The following is a 22,728-nucleotide window of genomic DNA, read 5'->3' as shown; positions in this document are numbered from 1 at the left end:
CCAGTGTGAAAGGAAGGCCTCCACACAAAATGCACTATTCAAAACTATAAAAGGCCAGACAAACCTCTAATCACTAGAGGATTCGGATAGGGAGCTGAATTTGCAGGGCAATTAAAATCCCACATCTGGCTGTGAAACCTGCACACAAACAGCAATGCTTGACACTAGTAGTATTTAGGAAAGGACTCTAGTTCATTCTAACTTTGCTTTGTTACTGCAGGACACACAGTCTTCTAACAATGGGGTTCAGCTCAGGAGAGCGGCATTACATTCATTGACAGCTGCAAGCAAGCATAATGCAATTTGAATGGATTGCCTTGTTTTAGTCATCCTAAATCAAAACCCATACATAATTTTTAACATAGTCTTCTGTGTGTACATAAATATAGCACAGTTGACATGAAAATGAAAAGAACACAGAATCTCATTCAATTCAATGGCAGCAATCTAATACTTATTCAATTATATTCTTTGGAAATGAAAATGGCGCATAAAGAAAGTTAAATTGACCACCCCGCCTGCCTTTATTCATGTGTTTTTATTGCCCTGGGCTTATGGAGTAAAGATGACTTATTGCCCTTATTTCTTGTGTTCCTCGCTTTTGGTAGCTCTTTGGGACAGCTATCGGTAATCCTTTGTTTGACAAATTGCTGTGTTACTTGGGGTATTTACATTTCAAATCAACTCAGTGTTTACAGGCATTCTACTTGGTCCCTATTAAGATTGTTCCACAGGGTATAATCTTCTCAAATTGTTAATTTACATCCCTAAAATGGGAGAGACAGTGGGGCTCCTGCCATCAAAATGAATGGAGATGCCACTTTCAATTCTTTTTATTGGCATCTCCATTTTTTCCAAGGCTACCAACCATGACCTCTTTTCTGTTTGAGAGGCAGCTGAAAGGCATCTGGTCCTTTATCTCTCCTTAAAGAATGGCAACAGGAATTTGACAATATGCCCTGCTGGCATATTAAATCAATTCAGTACCTGCACAGATATGCTTTAAGTCCCAATCTCAAAGGCAAAACCATTGGCTTCAATAGGACCAGGATTTGACTTTAAGTGCAAATATCTAAAAAAACTGTTTGTATGTACCTATAAATAACATACAAGTATGGATAGCTATTAAAGAAACAACAGCCTCAAACACTAGGCAATCATACACCAAGAAAGTCTATTTTGCTTTAATTTGAGTAAAAAAGCTATTTAACAATAGACATGAAAGCCCCACCACTATAGAAGGGGGAAAGGAAATGCTAACAACAAAACAGTAATGTTGTCTTCTTCTGATGGGAGGGCCTGACCCGAAGAAGTAATGAACATCCAAAAGCTTCCACTGTAGTCAGCAGGACTTGTGGTTGCTCAACATCTAAAGACCTGATCCAAAGGCTACAGCGGTCAATGGGAGTCTTTCTATTGACTTCAGTGGGCTTTCAATCAGGCCCCCCTCAATTTAAGGGAGAGGAGCATGTTTAAGCAGACTGAATCAATTAATTCCAGACCTAACACTGGGCTAAACAGACAAAATAGTACCCACATAGTCACTTAAATAAGTCTCAAAACACAATAATAAAGAAAATATATACAAGAAACTACAAACATGTAAAAGAAAAGAATATATATCCATCCTTGAACTGCAAATGGCACCAGATTATTAAGAGTGGCCAGTTCATGGTTGATTCCTGGCGTACAATCTCCTTGTTTTGTTCCATGCGCTTTTAAAATGGGTCAAGCAAAAAAATTTTGAATTAAAAACAAACCAAAAACAAACAAACAAAAACCTTAAACAGTAGGGGGTTGTATTCTCCATTCTTTATTTTCTGTCCATCCTGTCCCACTTTTTTCGTCACAGCCTCTGTTCACACTGAATTGGGATTCTTCCCCCCGCCCCACGTTGTTTCTTGTCTATTTCTACCATCCTTTATTAACTACTTCTTAATCTCTCTAACCTTGTTTATTTCCCAATCACTCTTTAGTTCTAAATCTCCCTCTTTCTTCAATCTGTTTCTCTGCTTCACTACTGTCTCTCTACCCTCCCTTTAACAGATCCAGAATAACTCAAATACTGTACCACAAAGAAAGCTCCTCATCAGATCTTCTCCTGGATAAGATTCTGATAGGAGCATTAGTGCTGAAGTGGCTTGAAACTGACAAGATTAAGCTTCTGTTTCCCCAGTGCTGTCAGACCTGCAGCATAGAGTCTTGTCAATTTCAGACCATACTGGTAATGCTCCAGACTGACATCTTTGTTTCTTCTCAGGCATTTGATGCATATTTCCTTGTAGCAGCTGTACATTTTCATAGCTGTCATGCAATCAATTTTTCCCAGTGTAGATATCAATATACTCCTAAGACAAGTGGGTTTCTAATGAAAAAATTACATAAAAATAATACAAGATATAGAAGTATCTGAAATAAATGTTGTTTTAGAAAAACAAGAACCAAACTTCTAAGCAAGGACTCAGTCAGGCCATTAAAGGACCAAAGTGGGAACTTAATGACAGATGATGCTGATATACTGCTGATACTTGGAGTGATTTTTTTTGTCCCACAATCCACATGAGAAACTCAAGGTTATAGGATAGAAAGTGAAATAAAATTTTCAGTGGGAAAGTGAAATATGACCATGTCTTAAAATCACAACAGGGAGAACAGTTAGGAATTCAGAGTAATTAAAAATTGACAAAGCATCAGGCTCAAGCCAGCTATAAAAAAAATTTGCTGTCCAAGGCTTTTCTGTTGTCCATGGTAAGGCAAGTAGCAGATGACTCAGCAGAGTCATGTTAATGCTGTTTAAAGTTTTTAAAAGATCAAGAAGAATGGACTGGATTATAATCTTAAAAGCAGTCCTCTGGAGGGAAGACAAACAAGAGGCCAGATAATATGCCTACACGGAATATACGGAATTTGGTAAAAGATTATCAGCATGAATACAGGGAATAAAGAGTATGCTTGCGGACAAGCAGGTAGTTGAATTGGTACACAAAAAAAGTAGGCTTCACAGTAGGTCTAGGAAAAGACTGTGAATCTACAACACAAATTACATCAGAATGAATAAATCTGTTACAGAAGAATGCACATAAATGCTGCTTTAAGCATCAAAAATTGGTATTTGTACTTTCCAAGGATAGAATGAGGTAATTTACCATGACTCAGTTTCAGGTCCATTTTTCTTCATGGGCCAATTCTGCCTCTATGCGACCTCAATTCAGGACACAATTGTTTGTATGTTTGTAGGACAATGGAAATATTGAAAAAGATGCAGGAAAGGGGAGCAAAAGGATTCTAGGATTTGATACAGGATCAGTGCTTATACTAATCTGGCATCAGGGCTAGCAGAAAAAGAAAGAGATCACACTGAAGTGTAAAAGGGAAGGGAAAAGAACCGATTGGTGTCAAGCTGTTTACAATTGTAAATCAGTGGCAAGGGGCCATAGGTTGAAAAGTGAAGGAGTGAATTCCTTTTTAATACAAGCTGCCTTTCTTTACAAAGATAGCAAGAAAGTAGGAGTGTCCAAAGCACTAGATGTTTGTGTTTAAGATAAGAAAGAAATTGATTTGATTTAATACTTGGAGCGAGAAAGTAATTGAAATAATATTTTTTTTAAGTTTTGTGGTTTACAGTTGCAGTTTCTTATTGGCATCATTTCAGTACAAGGTTAATTCTCCTTCTCACTTTTTCACTGAAAAAAAGGTCCCATTACTTCAAACAAAATAATTTTCATTAATACTGATTGTGATGCGGTGTCTCAACCTTGCACTTGTCAAGTGGGGGTTAACCAATCACTTTAGGCCCAAGAGGCCCTACCCCCTTGTCCCTGCTGTCCATGCTCTCTGTGGAGGGAACAGATAAAAACAAACTCATCATCTCAGTTGTGGCTAGCTGAGGAAGAGGATGAATGTGTGCCGCAGGCTCCTGCTGAAGGACTGTCAGCTCTCCAGACTGCTGAGGAGGGTATCCCGGACTATGCTGTGGAAAGTCCACCAGCTACAGGGATAGATGGAGATGCCAAGCTGCTGCCTGTGGAAGACAGACCTGAAGTGGGCTCAAGGGTAGGAAGTGACCCAGGGAATGCGTTGGGAGCAGACACTTGAATCCACACTGCAGCCAGGTTGGTGTATGTGTGTGTTTTTCTCTGAAACCTACATTTTATGTCAAACTTCAAAACAGACAGACAAAAACAACCAACCAAACAAAAACACCTTCACTGAATGTCCCATTTTAAAAATTAAGAATTGCAAAATTTCATTTTACCTAGTTTGACAGCCCTGGGGACTGATGTCCTAATTATCCTCAGGACAGAGGCACATGGGCATTTTCCTGCCAATGTGACTCATCTTAGAGGTGGAGAGCCCAATTCTCAAATTAGGTGGTAGTTCAGCATAAAGCCTTCTCAAACTGCAGTTATTCTACTGAGCCAGCCACCAGAGAAGCTAATTATGTGGTGTATGTACTCAAGAGCTACTTATGGGCACCTGAGTCCCATCAATAACACCCTCACTGTTAGGAAACAGAGTGGGCAGTAGAGTTTTCCCACAGTGCAACACATTCTTAGGGCTAGAGTGTCAACACTTTGAGGGGAGGGAGGTCAGCGTTAGCCACTCCAGGATAGGGTTACTGTGACTCATGTCTGTGCACTGCAGTGTGGATGCCAGAGCACTAAATTTGAGCATGGATCAGAAAATCCTTAACTTGTGGTTAAAATGCAAGGTAGACTCTCAAGCCCAGGGTTCCCTGACACAGGTCAGCTGACTCGAGTTCCACTAACCCTAGGCTTATATTGCTGTGTAGACGTAACCCTGGAAGGCATGAGAGATTGCATAGGGCTTTGGGAAACCAGGAGAAGGTTAACAGGGATGTGTTGGGGCTATGAGGAACCAAGATTTGAGGTCACAGTACTGGGAGTGGGGTGGCACCTCTGCAGGGGCACAGGGTGAGGAGGAGCTTAGTGCTCCTATGCCAAACTGAGTAAAGATTACTAGATTAGCTAGGAGACATTGCTGAACTGGGCAGTAACTTGAGTTCTTCAAGATGTTTTGCCCCTACGGGTGCTAAACTGAGTGCCAGTACACTCTTGACCGGAGATTGTAAACAGCAATGTTTGTGGATTTGTGCCTGCACAGAGCAGTGCATCGTGCTCCCAAGTTGAGGGCAGATTAGGAGTTGCAACCCCCACCACAGCTCCAGTACTTTTTTGGCCATGCAGCCAAGACGACTCCACAGCAGGGGGGAAGGACAATGGGAGGTGGAGTACCCATGGAGACAAAACATCTCAAAGAACACAAATTACTGTCTAGATAAACAACTTCTCCTCCTCCTTTGAATATATGTCCCTATGGATGCTCCACCACAGGATGTGTGCGCGCCCATGCACCCTTGATTGGAGATTATAAATAGCAGGGTCTGCACCTGCACAAAACAGAGTCTCATGCTCCCAAGTGAGGGCATTCAAAGCGGTGCAGACCCACCACCGCTCTAGTTCCTTCTCACCCACCCACAGCTTGAGATGCAGCAATTGTGGTGTCTATTGTTTCCAGCCGCTTCCTACCTTGTTTATATTCCCTGATTCCCAAACCAGGCAGTGACTAAAGGCTGACATTAGACCTCAGGAACCTGAACAACTACATCCTATCGTAGCACTTCAGGATGGTGATGCTAGCTATCATAATCCTATCCCGGGATCCAGGGGACTGGTTCATCGCACTTCACCTTCAAGACACCTACTTTCACGTGACTATTTTATCCCTCCCACAAATGCATTCTGCATTTTGTCATAGGCTCGGATCATTACCAATAATGTGTCCTTCCCTTTGGGCTCTCCATGGCCCTGAGGGTCTTAAGGAAGCCCATTCAGCAGCAGCAGCCCACCTATGTCAGTGGGACATCATGGTCTCTTTCCATATTTGGATGTCTGGCTCTTCAAGGACCACTCCGCCCAAAAGGCCTAGATAGCAGCCACCAAGACCCTATGTCAGTCTCTGGCCTGTAGTTACCCAAGTCATCCCATTTGTTAATCTGAATATTGGCACAACATTATTACTCTTCCAGTGTTTTGGAATTTTCTCAATATTCCAAGATTTATTAAAAATTAATATCAGCAGGCCAGAGATTTCTTACAGGATCAACTCTCAGGACTGTTGGGTGCAAGTTATCTGGACCTTCTGCTTTAAAAATATTTATCACTAGTAGATGTTGTTTAACATCCTCCTTAGTTACTAATGGACTGATAAGTACTCTATTATCCTCAAGTGATTCGAACACACCATTCAGCTTTTCCTCAAGTACAGAGCAGAAGTATTTATAGAACATTAATGTCTTTTTTGCATCATTATTAATAATTTTACCATCCTCCTCTAGTAGCAAGCCTCTACCATTGCTAGGTTTTCTTTTGTTTCTAATATACTTTTAAAAACTCCTTGTTGTCCTTAGCTCTGTCAGCTATAGATTTTACTTGTCTTAAATTACTTTATCAATTTTCTACTCTTCATAACTTTTGACTAATTTATAGCAATTACTATCTATTTTCTCTCTTCTTATATTTGTTATATATAATGTGTTTATTTCTAATCGTTGCCTTCACTTCTCCATTGAACCAGGACAGGTTTTTAGCCCAAGTTGTCCTCTTTCTTGAATGCAGAATCATGGCTTTTTGGCCATCTAATAAACTCTTCTTAAAGAATCCCAAATTTTCATTTGAAGTCTTTGCAATGAGAAATAGGGCAACAGAAAGCCCATCAAATATCGTAGTTGTATGTCATTAAAGACTTTAACAGCGAGGACTTATGTGCAGTTGCTGAGAACAGGTAACCAAGGCATGTTGGCAGAGTGTGGATTTGATTACATCTACCCGTAAAAAAAAAAAAAAAAAGAAGCTCTTTAAAACACCAAGCCACATTCTAAACTTGGCTGGTAATTAGTTTTTGTCTCCTTGCTTCTGCAGTTACCTCTCAAACTAATGGCAACTCTGCACAGTGTATTAGTCCAGAAAGGGAATTCTGCTGTCACCTAATCAACTACAGTTTGATTTCAACAATAGTAACGGCCATTAAGAGCTTGCGGCAAGGGGAGCTGAGTCCAAATTCAGTTTAGTCCTCAGCTGAGGGCTGCCATGCCTCTAATGGAAAGAAAAAGAAGTGGAAAGAGGTTAGTGAAACCACTTCTGCTTTATCCAAATGGCTTCTTGATGTAGACAGCAATGTAAAGTATATTACATTTTTAGTGCATGTACCTTGTTATACATATAAAGACGCTGTAGCATCAGATTACAGGCACCTGAATTCTAGACTTCCGTACCACCAGACAACACACATGAAAAAAGGAAACTGACCACAGCTACCTTGCTAATTTCACATGGCTCTGAAAGTCATGCTTGACTTCTTTTCCTCATATTTATCACCAGCAATCAAATTTTTCAGTCCAAATATGCTCTTAGTGACACCTTTGTAATCTCGTTGTCTTCAGTGGATTGCACAGGTATATCTGATTGGAACTTGGTAAGCAATTATCTTAATGATGCACAAGGAAGATCAGAATCCATCTTAATTCTCTGTGACTATGTCTTCACTACAGCGTAAATTCGAATTATCTATACTCAAGTAAATCCTGTTGAGTTAGGTCAGCTCACCTTAGAAGAAAGCAGCCTGCTGTGAAATAATACTCCAGATACAAAGAAGTATTGGATTACTGTTAACAGTGACACTGTTAACAGCTGGTGAGGGCCAGAGGGGTCACTCATCTTGAGTTACCACCACATTCGAGTTAAGCGGTTTTGTGTGTGGACAGGACTCGAGTTAGGGGTAACTCTTGAGCTAGAACTTGAGTTAACTGTTCAATGAAGACAAACCCTGAGTGGTGTTGGTTCTGTAGCACTAAGAGTCTGAAAAGTAGTCAATCAAGTGAAAACAAAAACCTTATTTTTATTACAAATATCAGTAGAGCGGACTACATGGGGAATACAAAATATGCTCCTTTTACAGTAAAGTTTACAGTCATTTTTCAGAAAAAAATTGCTGTTTAAGAGCTAATGCTACCTTAGCTTAATGCAAAATAAAGACATGCTGAATAAATTTACTAACAAAACTACTTTCAGTTTTGTTCTAAAAATCCTGAAAGTAAGTTCTTTGACATCTTATGTTGAAAAAGCTGGAAGCTCACACACAGAGAAAGTAATCAACAACTATTATGCGCAAATATCCAACCTTTATGCACACAAGTAAAAAATTCCACCCGCCTGTGGCAGAATATGGAATTATACTGAATGAGTCAATCCTTTAATTCTTATTCAAAAATTGGCCTTCACTGTACTCTCATTTAAAGAGATAAAAGTTCCTTTGTGAAATAAATAAATATTTTATGAAAAAATTAATGAGAATAAAATGTGTATTTTCTAAGGAACAGAAGAGCTCTTACCTGCTTTACCACTGTAACAGTTCCAGGTGCCATGGTAACTACAGAAGCAACAGCAGCAGCATCATGGGTCTCTGACCCCAATTCAATGATTTGCTGAAGGATGTTTACAGCGGTAGAGTCAAGTCTTTCACCTTATTAGAAAGATAATGGGCACAAGACAATTATAGCCAAGACAGCTCTAAGGCTCCGTGAATCAAAATGCTCTTCTCTCTCTGGCCTCCACCCTCACATGTAGAACTCTTCCTATATATAAAAACAGCTCAATAACATGACATTTTAATAGTGTATCAATGGGAGAAAGTATTCACAAAATAAGTGTCCTCAGGGACAGGACGGGCATTTGCATAGTTCATTTTTATCCATATCTGAAAGTGATCTAGAAGAAATTATTGATTAAACAATCAATAGGCAGAACTTAAAGCAGTAACTGTAAACTACAAAGCTGCAAAGCTTTATGACTCCAAATGAGTATTTGCTAAGGGTTCAGCTTTAACAGAATCTGAACTCTAAAGTTATAATAATCAGGACAGCTATTTAGTATATTGTTTGTCTACCATTGCCATATGTTTGACCATCTGCAGTTCCTCTCATCCCAGAACAACCACCCTTGTCAGTAATGTGCTGAAGGGGAAAATGAATTCTCTTTAGAAAGATCATGCCTGATCACTCTATTTGTATAGCAGTTTTTGCCACACTTTTTCATTTTCTGAGTGTGTGGGGCTCTGACAGAGGAATAGTCAGTTTACAGAATATACAGAACTGAGATTATGACCCTACAGCAGCATGAAGGGGACAGAACATGGCCATAGCTAGTCAGTGAAAAATTCCTTTTGTTGTAAGGAACTCCTATCCCTTCTGCCCACCTATCTGTGTTTTAGATGTCTCTGGAAGAAAAGAACCTGGCAGAGCTACGTTATGTTGATACTCAGTTTGCATATGTTAGAGCAGCCACTAAGCTCCTTTAGCTCATGCTGGGACAGGGACAGAGCAGCCCACAGAACAAAGCGGGCCATAACTGGGTCCCTAACCCCAAACTCCACTCCGGGGAGAACATGGCCGATATAACTTAAGTTTCAAATATGAAGAAGTTGACATGCTGTTATTTGTATGAGTCAACATTATTTTATTTCTGCTTGTTTTAATGTATGTTTTAATTTGTTCTGGTGTGTGACTGTATAACTCTGCCTATGGACAAGATGTTACTTCTCTTCAAGTTTTTCCAAAGGAAATATGTCAAAAAAATATTCTAAACAAAAAAGTCTGAAACACTAAACTAAAAAAATATGTTTTGAAAGCTTTATGCTTAAACTTAACCCATATTATGCTTATTTTAAATTTAAATGTATGCATGACTGGGCAAAGATTGCAAAGGATTCCTCTGATGTATTCAGAATTCCCACTGGGGGAAAATGCAAAAATATATATATGTGTATATATATATATATATGTAAATTGTCAGTGATACCTCCTCATTTAATATGCTTGAAAATTCCATTCTGCTACCAATTTAACATGCTTAGCAAAGGAAATATGTGTTACCCAAAATTATAATCCCTCCGAATTCAGGTCAGGGATCAAGGGTGAACAATATACATTTCAAGAATGACTATACTAAGTCATAGTAATGGATCCATTACAAAAGTGGGATCCTGTGATAAGTAGTCTGCTAGGCAGCATCACAGAGACCCTTGTTTATCTCTTCATCAAACTCATACCCCACACTTTGTTCTTCTGTTTTAGTACTCTCAGAAGCTTGAAAATAATTTCTTCTTTCCCTCCCGATTTTGTCATTTTCCATTTAGCAAATATTAAATTAGTGCTCCCCTGTTTCTTGTCAAACACAAGCCAATACAGCTCTGGTGGGCTTATTTCCTTGTTTGCATACCATCATAATTAACTGAGAACACGGTTGATTAACTATTCAACTGTATATCCTCTGCTGGCTGGTTGACTCTTGCAGCAAGGCACAAATGTTATCTAGAGGATCACAATTAAACATTCAACATTTATTCTGTCATGCTATTTGTCTGTACCATGATATTTTCTATATTTCATACAGGAAATTCCACAAATACCGTAGTAAGGTCAAAAAAAGTGGTGTAATAAATGTTGATGATTTATTGATGATCACTGTATATATAGATGAGTGTGCATTGGTAATTATTTGGGTGTGCAGTGGTAATTATTTTTAATTTTTTATAAACAGTAATATGAATGAAAAATGAAAAAAAAAATTTTTGGTTGACATGCCTAATCAGTTTCTAACCGCTTTATGGTAAACCAGCGGTTCTCAACCAGGGATCTGGGACCCCTGGGGGTCAGCGAGCAGGTTTCAGGGGGTCCGCCAAGCACGGCTAGCATTAGACTTGCTGGGGCCTAGGTCAGAAAGCTGAAGCCCAAGGCTTTGAGCCCCACCACCTGAGCAGCTTAGCTTCACAGGGGCCCCTGTGGCATGGGGACCCAGGCAATTGCCCTGCTTGCTCTCCCCCCCGCACCCAATGGAGGCCCAGTTGTTGTGGTACAGGTGGGCCATGGAGTTTTTATAGCATGTTGGGGGCAGCTCAGAAAGAAAGAGGTTGAGAACTCCTCTGGTAAACCACACTGTGGGTCCAAAAACTTGACATTGTCCTTTTAAAAACAATTACAGGTGACCTTACAAAGAAATGTTTACCACACTACAGTATTAGTACCTCACTACCATATAGAAAATACCTTTTTAAAAATCAACACAGAAGAATAAATATTTCCTTTTCAAGTTTCCCACTGTATTCACAGGAGTTGGGAACTCTGATGAAAAGAAGATCTAGTCTACCCTTTCAAACTAAAAATATCCGTTACCATTCTCTGAGGTATATCTTAGGTCCTGTAATGCAGCTACAGCAGCTTGAGTTCCTTGAACGTCTTCAGCCTCTGTGATGTGCAGATACTGAGTGGATGCTTCCTCAGAAATTTCAGTTGTTAGCTAAAAAACAGGTCAATGATCTCATTTTAACTCTTGAGAATTACAGAGGGCACTTGGTGCCCCAAATTTAAATAAGGAAAAACTGGATGACAGATTTATAACAACATATTTTATGGAAGAACATGAGAAATCCTGGCCCCATTGAAGTTCATGGAAATTTGCCATTGATTTCAATGGAAGCCATGATTTCACCCCATAAGCTTATTTATATTTCTATTAGACGTCCAGATAGTTGCATCAAATTCGTTTACAAAATGCCACGTTAATTTGACTTTATTTTTATTGTGCATGTAATTTATAATTAATAACCTAATTACACACTTGTTAGATTCTAAGGAAGATATTTTGGGCCAAATTCTCCTCTTACCTACACTGCCAATATAAATCTGGACAAATTCCTTTGAAGCCAGAAAATGACCCTTTGTGTCAAGAAGATTGGCTACTTACCTTGCAAAAAAAGCTATGTTGTCCACAAGTATTCCAGCTTCTGGTTTGCATGTGCCCTAATCACATGAGATCAGATTCTTTTAAAGAGCAGTGCTTGCTGGGAGCACACTTGCTCCCAATAGCCAAGGGCATAGTCGTTGGGTCAGTCACAACGACACTTCAGTTCCTTCCCTAAAGCAGAATCCAAGTGATATAGGATTTTGCAGTAGCAGGGCAGGAGGGTGGGTTGTAGAACACAAGTGGATAACACATTTTGAAGAACCACAGTTACTACAGAGTGAGAAACCACTCTTCTTCAACTGACTGTCCACACAGATCCCATTTCTGTTCACTCGCAAGCAATAATCTCTTTTCATGGAGGTGGTATTCAGAATCTGCTGACACAAGGACTGCAGGACAATGCAGCCAAATCAGGCATTTGACCTGGAGTCCTCTGTCAGGAGTCATGTCGAGTGAAGGTGTGAATTGAACTCCAGGTAGTTTCTCTACAAATGTCATACTGAAAAGCCCTTTATATTAGAGAAGCTGCTTACAGTGTGGTGGAATGGGCTCTTATCTGTGAAAATGGGTCCAACTGAGCTATTGTAAATCAGTTACAATCAGGAACTTCTTATAGATATCATTTGATTCTTCAACAAAGGCCAGGAATGTAACAGAAAATTCCTGAACAGTCAATCTTGACTATGCCTAAGGTGTCAAAGCTTCCCTTTGACCGTTATGAGGCTTGGGAAATAAAACTTGCAAATCACTTGATTCAGGAAAAAGTCAGTAACAACTTTGGGCAAGAATGTTAGGTGAAGCCTCAATGTTATCTTGTCCTTATGGAATACTGTATAAGGTGGTCTTGTTGTGACGGCTTGGATCTCTCCTACTCTTCAGGCTGAGTTTACTATCACTATGAAGCAATATTCATAGACAGCTGGTATAAGGAACAGGTCGCTAAATGTTCAAAGGGAGCCCCATCAGCCTTATTACATAATGTCGAGGTCCCAGGAGGTTGGGATCCGTATGATTGGAGGAAAGAAATGGATGAGTCCTTTGAAGAACCTACCAACTATAGGGTGTGTGAAAACTATGTAGCCAAAACTGTTACATGCTGGGGCTAGCAGCATATTATGGGCTGCATCCCACCTTCATCAAGTTTCGTCAGGATCCTAAGTATGAGTGAAATGGATGGATAAACGTACACGAGTCCCAGTGCTCAGGGGATGAGTAAGGCAGCTGACAGGGAGACTGGGCTTGATTCTCCCTCTCCCCCAGCCTCCCGCTCACTCCCAGAGTGGATAGTTAGCATTTGCTGTTCTTGTCCATGGCAAACAGGTCTATTCACATTACAGAAGATACTTCACAGAATTGAGTCACTGACAGAACATTCGTGAGTGCGTGAGTACTGTCTGTTAAGCTGGTCCACCTGCGTGTTTTTAAAATCTGAAATATGTAGGGCCATTAGAGTGAGGTGATGATAAACACACCATTCCCAGAAATGGACTGATTCCTGGCAAAGAGGCAGTGATTGAGCCTGTCGATGCCTGTTGACGTAGTACATAGTGATGTCCATCAGTATTTGGATAGTGGTTCCTCAGAGTGTGAGTAGAAATACCATGTATGCTAGGCAAAAGGCTCTTAGCTCTAGCATATTTATGTGGAGATTTAGTTCTTGGGGAGGCCTTGTGTCTGAATTTGGTCTAGAGGAGATCGCCTTACAAGAGCTTGTCTACACAATAACCTAATCCTCACCAGCTGGGGTGTGAATTCTAGTACACACCAGCATGTCCTGCATTAACTGTAACTATCTGTGTGGACCCTGCTGGCACACATTAGAAGAGTCCTACGGTGCATTGACACAGTACTGCACTACATAAATGCACACAAAGGAATTTTTAGTGAGCGCCAGCAGGGCCCACGTGGGTATTTAGTGAGTGCACTCTGGTGCACACAAGAATTCACACCCCAGTGGTGCACCTTAGCACACTGCTTAGGCTGGGAGAGCAATACTGCGGTGCATAGACAATCCAGGAAGTTTTTGGAAAGCGTAGGGGACAATTTCCTGGTGCAAGTGCTAGAGGAGCCAACTAGGGGGGGCGCTTTTCTTGACCTGCTGCTCACAAACCAGGTAGAATTAGTGGGGGAAGCAAAAGTGGATGGGAATCTGGGAGGCAGTGACCATGAGTTGGTTGAGTTCAGGATCCTGACGCAGGGAAGAAAGGTAAGCAGCAGGATACGGACCCTGGACTTCAGGAAAGCAGACTTCGACTCCCTCAGGGAACGGATGGCCAGGATCCCCTGGGGGACTAACTTGAAGGGGAAAGGAGTCCAGGAGAGCTGGCTGTATTTCAAGGAATCCCTGTTGAGGTTACAGGGACAAACCATCCCGATGAGTCGAAAGAATAGTAAATATGGCAGGCGTCCGGCTTGGCTTAACGGTGAAATCCTAGCGGATCTTAAACATAAAAAAGAAGCTTACAAGAAGTGGAAGGTTGGACATATGACCAGGGAAGAGTATAAAAATATTGCTCGGGCATGTAGGAATGAAATCAGGAGGGCCAAATCGCACCTGGAGCTGCAGCTAGCGAGAGATGTCAAGAGTAACAAGAAGGGTTTCTTCAGGTATGTTGGCAACAAGAAGAAAGCCAAGGAAAGTGTGGGACCCTTACTGAATGAGGGAGGCAACCTAGTGACAGAGGATGTGGAAAAAGCTAATGTACTCAATGCTTTTTTTGCCTCTGTTTTCACTAACAAGGACAGCTCCCAGACTGCTACGCTGGGCATCACAAAATGGGGAAGAGATGGCCAGCCCTCTGTGGAGATAGAGGTGGTTAGGGACTATTTAGAAAAGCTGGACGTGCACAAGTCCATGGGGCCGGACGAGTTGCATCCGAGAGTGCTGAAGGAATTGGCGGCTGTGATTGCAGAGCCATTGGCCATTATCTTTGAAAACTCGTGGCGAACCGGGGAAGTCCCGGATGACTGGAAAAAGGCTAATGTAGTGCCAATCTTTAAAAAAGGGAAGAAGGAGGATCCTGGGAACTACAGGCCAGTCAGCCTCACCTCAGTCCCTGGAAAAATCATGGAGCAGGTCCTCAAAGAATCAATCTTGAAGTACTTGCATGAAAGGAAAGTGATCAGGAACAGCCAGCATGGATTCACCAAGGGAAGGTCATGCCTGACTAATCTAATCGCCTTTTATCATGAGATTACTGGTTCTGTGGATGAAGGGAAAGCAGTGGATGTATTGTTTCTTGACTTTAGCAAAGCTTTTGACACGGTCTCCCACAGTATTCTTGTCAGCAAGTTAAGGAAGTATGGGCTGGATGAATGCACTATAGGGTGGGTAGAAAGCTGGCTAGATTGTCGGGCTCAACGGGTAGTGATCAATGGCTCCATGTCTAATTGGCAGCCGGTGTCAAGTGGAGTGCCCCAGGGGTCGGTCCTGGGGCCGGTTTTGTTCAATATCTTCATAAATGATCTGGAGGATGGTGTGGATTGCACTCTCAGCAAATTTGCGGACGATACTAAACTGGGAGGAGTGGTAGATACGCTGGAGGGGAGGGATAGGATACAGAAGGACCTAGACAAATTGGAGGATTGGGCCAAAAGAAATCTGATGAGGTTCAATAAGGATAAGTGCAGGGTCCTGCACTTAGGACGGAAGAATCCAATGCACCGCTACAGACTAGGGACCGAATGGCTAGGCAGCAGTTCTGCGGAAAAGGACCTAGGGGTGACAGTGGACGAGAAGCTGGATATGAGTCAGCAGTGTGCCCTTGTTGCCAAGAAGGCCAATGGCATTTTGGGATGTATACGTAGGGGCATAGCGAGCAGATCGAGGGACGTGATCGTCCCCCTCTATTCGACATTGGTGAGGCCTCATCTGGAGTACTGTGTCCAGTTTTGGGCCCCACACTACAAGAAGGATGTGGATAAATTGGAGAGAGTCCAGCGAAGGGCAACAAAAATGATTAGGGGTCTAGAACACATGACCTATGAGGAGAGGCTGAGGAAGCTGGGATTGTTTAGCCTGCAGAAGAGAAGAATGAGGGGGGATTTGATAGCTGCTTTCAACTACCTGAAAGGGGGTTCCAAAGAGGATGGCTCTAGACTGTTCTCAATGGTAGCAGATGACAGAACGAGGAGTAATGGCTTCAAGTTGCAGTGGGGGAGGTTTAGATTGGATATTAGGAAAAACTTTTTCACTAAGAGGGTGGTGAAACACTGGAATGCGTTGCCTAGGGAGGTGGTGGAATCTCCTTCCTTGGAAGTTTTTAAGGTCAGGCTTGACAAAGCCCTGGCTGGGATGATTTAACTGGGAATTGGTCCTGCTTCGAGCAGGGGGTTGGACTAGATGACCTTCAGGGGTCCCTTCCAACCCTGATATTCTATGATTCTATGATTCTATGATTCTAAGAGTGGCTACATCCATCACCAGTGTCTTTGTTGGTAGGAATGGTGACAATGATCTTCTGCTGTACACCTGTAGGAGGGTCCTTCCACCAATCTAACGAGGGGACAACTTTTGTGGGACCATAAATATCATGATTATATGGGGTCTTCCAGGTAGCTACACTGATCTCAACCAGTCTGCGTGGCGTGTAGGTGGAGTCTGGCAAACTGCAACATGTAGGAGCAGTAAACCATGTTTTCCATTAGTCTGAGACATGCTCTAACTATTCATACTGGGCAAGCCTGGAGTTGACTGATGAAGTTCAGAAGGGTGAGGAATCTGTCTTGTGACAAGTAGGCTTTTTGGTACTGCGGAGTCCAATGTTGCCCCTATGAAATCTATTCAGTGAGGGTCAGAATGTATTTCTCCTTGTTCTCTCTGAAACCCAAAGCAGCGAACAGCATGAAGGCTACCTTTGATGAATTGCTCACTTGCTGAGGAGACTGTCCTTGAATTAACCAGTTGTTGAAGTATAGGTAGACATGCACATCCTTCCTCCCTAAGGGAGCCACCATGAATGCTTGGCACTTGATGAATACTCTGGGACCAGTGGAGAGACCAAAAGAAGTCATGCTGTATTGGTAATGTGACTAGCAACCAGCCAATTTAAGGTATTTCTTATGGGCTGGGTGAATTGCTATCTGGAAACAGGTGTCCTGTAAATTGAGTGCGAACTAATATTGAAGATCTAGGGTAGGAACTATAGAAGTGAAGGTCACCATCCTGAACTTGAAGCAATGTATGAATTGGTTGAGTAATTGAAAGTCCAGGATGGGATGCCAGTTCCCTTTCTTCTTTGGAATTAGGAAATAATCTGAATAACCCTCCTCACCTTGGAATTCTATAGGGACTTCTTCCACTGCTCTGAATTGCATAAAGGCTTCCTCCTCCTTTAACAGTATCTTATCAAGGGTGTCCCTGAAGAGAATGAGAGAGGGAAGTGTCAGAGAGGGAGGGACTGGAACTGGACAGAGTACCTCTTATCCACAATTTCCATGACCCACTTTTTTGAGATAATCTGGTTTCAGGCCCCCTAAAAATAAAAGATAGTTCCAAATGGGGGGAAAAGTAGATCCTGCTATTCTATGCAGACTCTCAACCATCCTGTCAAATTTTCTGGCATGACGTCAGTGCAGAGTGTGTGGCAGAAGGGTCTTCTCCTCTGCAACCTCTCTTTTCCTCAGGGGCTCTAAAGATCTTAGTTATCCATAATATTAGGGGAGGGTTGCCTCTGATAGGTGAGGCTTGTAGAGTTCCCTCCTTAGGGTTTGGGTATACCTTTCTAGGGATTGCAAAGTGATCCTTAAGTCCTTCAAAGTGTGCAGGGCTTTGACAGTGTGTGTATGAAATAGGTCACAGCCTTTGAAGAGAAGGTCCCCCCATGGTCATTTGAACCTCCTTCCATATTCCCGAAGACTGCAACCATGAAGCCCTGCACATTGTAACAGCAGCTGCTATACAACACGCTGCCGTGTCAGACATTGAGAGAAGCCTGCAGAGAAGAGTGAACTGCTAGTTGTCCCTCCATTATCAAGAAGTTTAACTCCTCTCTGTGCTGTGAGGGAGTCTCTCAATGAACTGCGACATCCGGCTCCAAATCAAGAAGTTTTATTTAACCTAGAACACATGGTAATTCAACAGACATCTAAAAGGTGGCTCAGGAATAAGCCTTTTGCCAAAGTAGTCCAGTTTCTTTGGATCTTTACCCCAGTGTCATTTTGGTGGACTCTGCAGTTTAGACTTCTCATGAACTAGGGATCCAGTTGTTGGACGGTTATAAAAGTACTCAAGCCCCTTTGAAGGGAGATGGTAGCTGGGATGACCAGAGCTCTTTGGCCGGCTCCAATACATCCTCATTTATTGGCATTGCACACCTGCCACGGATCAAGGAGTGCAGGATGACCAATTGGTTCTGAGACTCCTCCTGTACTTGAATCTCCAGTGTGTCAACTGTTTGTTCCAGTGAACTCCTGAAAGATGTGTTAATTGTCTGGCTGGGTTGGGACCACTGGAGCGATGGCTTCATCCAGGGAAGATGTAGATATGTCCAGTCTCTTCTAATGGCAATCTGGTTCTTGCATGTCATCCTGTTCAATGTCCCAGTGGACCATTTTCTTTTCCTGAGGTGGTCTGTGAGGGAAAGAAGACCTGATTTTGGAAGCAGGAGCAGAGATGATATTTTCTGCTGTACTGCATCCCCCAGGATGCCCTGAATAGGGAATGGTTATGATGAAGAAGCATACTCTTCCTGAGACTCCCAATGTCAAGACTTGTAGGGATGTCTTCTGGAGAGAATGTGTCACATTTATGGCCACCACCACTTCCTGATAAGATCTGCCCCAATCAACCAATCATCCAGATACGGTAAAACATTTATATCCCAACGATGTAGGTGGATGGCAACTACTGCCAGAATATCTTGGAGGCAGAAGATAGGGTGAAAAGAAGCACCTGGTATTGGTAGATATCATTGTTGATTAGAAAATAAAAGAAACCTCTTGTGTGAAGGGTGAATAGCCACATGAAAATATGCATCTTGTAGGTCGAGAATCACAAACCAATCTCCTGAATCTAACAAGGGAATTACTGCTGAAAGGGTCACCAACCTGAATTTGTGCTGTTCCACATATCTGTTTAGATATTGGGATCTAAAATTGGCCTTCAACCTCCATTCCACTTGGAATCAGGAAGTATGTTGAATACAATACCCTTCCCCTGTGCTGCACAAGAACTGGTTCTATAGCTCCTACACACAGAAGTGAGGCAACCTCATGTCAGCAATTAATCATGAGATGGTTCCCTGAACAGGGAAGGGGAGGGAGAATGGATAGGAGGGAACAGAACTGAAATGGACTGTGCAGCCAAATGTTATGGCTTCCAAACCCCATTTGCCCCATGTTATATTCTCCCATGCAGCTTGAAAATGGGATAGGCGACATCCGAAAGGAGGGGATGGGGTTTGATATTGCAGCTGTAAATCCAAGTCAATCGGGGGGTTGAGACTCTCGACCAAGTCATCAAAACTGTCACTTAGAGGTTGTGGATGGCTGAGAAGATGTAGCTGTAGCTGAGGGAGGTTTCTTTTTAGAGTATTTTGGTCTCTTGGCTCAGGGCTCAGCTGTTCCACAATAAGTTGAATACGGGGTTGGGCATGCTCTTTGTGCTGTCTGAGACCAGCTAAATCTCCTTTAATTTACAGCAGTATAAATTTCCAAGGATCTTAACATAGCTCAAGTACTTTAGAATGTGGAGAGATGTACCTGTCAAATCTTGAAAGAGAGTGTGACTGTCAAAGGCAAGGTCCTCAGTGGTGCTCTGATCCTCACTTGGGAAGCCCAAAAGCTAAGATGCTCTTCTCATGAACACCGCATTGAACATGATGCAGTGTCAGCAGCATCCAAGGAGGCCTGGAGTGATGTTCTTGCCAGGAGCTGACCCTCTTGAATAATGGCCTTAAATTGGTTATGTTCCTCTTGCAGATGATCCATAAAGAAATAGAATTTGTTGCCATTCAAACAGTCAAATTTGGCCATGAGCACCTGATGGTTCGTTGTTCTAAAGTGAAGTGTGGCTGAAGAGTAAGATTTGCAGCCAAAAATATTAAGCCTCCTGTGGTCCTTGCTGTACAAGGTGGACTTTGAGGTATGTTATCTGCTTTGTTCATTAACAGCCTCCACTACAGGGAATCTGGATCCAGGTGAGAAAATTAAAACTCTGATTCCCTGGCAGGGACAGGATACTTTTTATCTGCCCTTTTGTAGGTAGGTGGTGTGGTAGCTGGGGTTTGTCAAATAGATTTAGTGGGTTCCATAAGAGTTTCACTGACCAGAATGGATGCTAAACTATAAAATATTCAGGAGTTTATGGTTGGATACTTGAACCTCTTCTAAAGGAATCTGAAGCATTTCAGCAATTCGCTTAATCAGTTCTTAGAACTGCCTGAAGTTATCTGCCACAGAAGGCAGTGGAGGCATCACAGCTTCATCAGGCAATGAGGAGGAAATATTTGTAAAAGGCATCAACTCCTTGTCTGCCCTTGATTTTTGCACCACCAAGGTCTCCCCCTCAACCACCTCTGCCACAAGCTATGCTAGAGGAGAATGAGCCCTTCTTTGCTCCCTCCGATGGTGTGAAGAATTGCTGCAAATTGTTGACAACAGAATGCCCAAAGGTCCCAACAAGGATATTGGTGGAGGCATCCATCTGTGTTCTTGTCAGGTGGGTGTCGTTTGAGGTCTATCCTCTGCCAATTAATCAGTGTAAGAGACACAGTTATGTGTTTTAGAGTAGACAGGGAAACCATGTACCAATATCTGAGAGTCTGAGGAGTCCTTCTAAACATACTCCAAGGTGTGGGGGAGGATAACTGTTCAACTTGTACGGTAGACAACAGCGAGTATGGTACTTTAACTAATGGGGGGTGGTAACTGAGTAAGTCTTGGTGTGGATAAACCCGCGGTACCAGTTAACAGAGGAGACTCCAGCTCCAAAAATACTAGAAGGTCCTTGGAGTATCAAAATTCTTGAGGTACCAATGGCATCAAAGAATGGGTCAAGCAAGAACCTGTAGAGGATGGCTTTGGTACCAAGGTAGCTGGCACCCAGGGCTTGGCATTGGAAAGAGTTGACTCTGATTACATCAGTAACATAGGCAGTTGAACAGTCTTCGGTATCATAGACTTCCATGTTATCAGTACCGACTGTTGTTTGGGGACACGCATAGAATACTCCTGGAAGTGGCTCTGCAGCTCTGGGTATGGGTACCTGAGCTCGGTACCAAGTCTGTCTATGACAATTGACTTCTTGAATCTGTCTTCACTGTCCCTGCAGTACAGAAAGCACTCAGAGCCTGCACTGAATTCCCTTTGGGACCGAGGTCTCCATAGCCTTCTCGGGCATCGGAGTCAGACTTTCTCAGAGGTTTAGTCTTTATCTCTTTCTGCATCCAGGCAGCAGATGTCGATGCTACCTTTGCTGAGGTCTTCAGTGCTGTAGATGTAACCAGTACTGCCTACGTCTCAAGTAGTCGCCAATGACCGAGATCTTGAGGTAGACAGGGCACTAGCCGTACTGGGAGGTCTGTGTATGTGGTGCGGGTTGTCCTCTGCCCCTGAAGCTGGTCTTAAGGCTTGCTTCATCATCAGGAATTAAAACTTGATCTCCCTATTTTTTCGGGATCTACCTTTGAAAGAAGTGCAGATCCTACACTCACTGGGAACATGAGTATCTCCCAAAGAGTGGAGGTACTGAAAATGCCCATCACTTATCAGGATAGTCTTGCAGCAGGAGAGACACCTTTTAAATCCCAAGAGCCCAGCATCTCCAAGCAAAATAACAAAAGATTACCCCTTAATAGGGAAAGATTTTAAATCAATCTATGTCGATCTATAATTTTTTAAAGGAAAGATAAAAAGGGAACAACTGTTCCAACAACTATAAACACTATCAAAGAACTAACTACATACTAACTAACTGCTAAATACAGTACTAAAGAGAACAGGCACACAGCAGACTCCATTTCAGGCCAAAGGACGTTGACAAGGGACTGAGGGCTGTTCGTCCATGGCCCTTTATATCTTTGGTACAGGGCATGAGGGTGTGAGCTTGCATGTGTGGACCAAACAGGCACGCCCACCAAAAATCTCTGATCAAAGATGTAGAGTACAGGCATACCTGAACTGGAGCACCCACAGGGACAGTATTTGAAGAACCACCAATTATTATTTTGTTAATCCTGCTAGACATTACAGTAGTTAACCTTAGCACTGTATTACTCCTGGAGGAATTCTGCACTGCTGCACATGCAGAATTTGAGCAGAAATTAATGTTGTGCACACAGAATTTCCTCCCCGCACTCCCCACAGAAATGGGCTGCAGAGCTGCTGGCCACCAGTAGGGGCTGCTGGACCCAGCAGAGCCCAGCTCGCAAATAGAAGACACTGCTGGGGGAGGGAGAGGGAGCTGGAGCGTTCCTGGGAACTGCAATTCTCAGCATGCCCTGAAGGAAGGAGGTGGTGTGCTGGAAACGCCATACAAGCTCAGGACCCAGCATCAGGTTGTTTCTCCTTGGGGAGAAGGAGGGGGTGCAGGTGTTTGGGTCGGGGGGTCCACCTCTCCTGAGCTTGGGGTGGGGGAGTGGGGAGAAGGAGGGGGTGCAGGTGTTTGGGTTGGGGGGTCCACAGCTGGGTTCTGGAGGGGGAGGGGTGCAGGTGTCTGGGCTGGGGGCAACCCGCATCCGGACTCTGGTGGGGAGGGGGCAGAGAAACAGAACTGGGTTCTTATAGGGGTTTCTTTAACTCTCTACTCCTGGGGGAAATTTTGTGCGTCTCTGTATTGTTACAGACATACTTGCCGACAGGTATTTTGAAATAAATTAGCAAAATAATGGAAACTGGCATGATTATATAATGTTATTTTGACAAATAATATATGCAGAATTTTAAATTATTGTGCGCAGAATTTTTAATA

At 42.6% G+C, this 22,728-nt stretch overlaps 1 protein-coding gene across 4 annotated transcripts in view; it reads right to left on the bottom strand.

The window, feature by feature from the left end:
• The window catches only part of ZFAT (zinc finger and AT-hook domain containing), a 140,117-nt gene that overhangs the window by 5,755 nt on the left and 111,634 nt on the right, over positions 1–22,728 (bottom strand). For all 4 annotated transcript variants that reach the window (XM_077809760.1, XM_077809762.1, XM_077809763.1 and 1 more), the window contains exons 14-15: positions 11,249–11,372; positions 8,411–8,541 (exon numbers count right to left, since the gene is read on the bottom strand). In XM_077809760.1, coding sequence (XP_077665886.1) covers positions 8,411–8,541; positions 11,249–11,372 — 255 coding nt within the window. The remainder of the gene's footprint in view (positions 1–8,410; positions 8,542–11,248; positions 11,373–22,728) is intronic.

This window comes from Eretmochelys imbricata, chromosome 2, assembly GCF_965152235.1.
Source record: "Eretmochelys imbricata isolate rEreImb1 chromosome 2, rEreImb1.hap1, whole genome shotgun sequence".
In the NCBI taxonomy this organism is placed as follows: Eukaryota; Metazoa; Chordata; order Testudines; family Cheloniidae; genus Eretmochelys; species Eretmochelys imbricata.
Note: the sequence above shows the minus strand (reverse complement) of the source record. Positions and strands in the feature narration are given on the sequence as shown.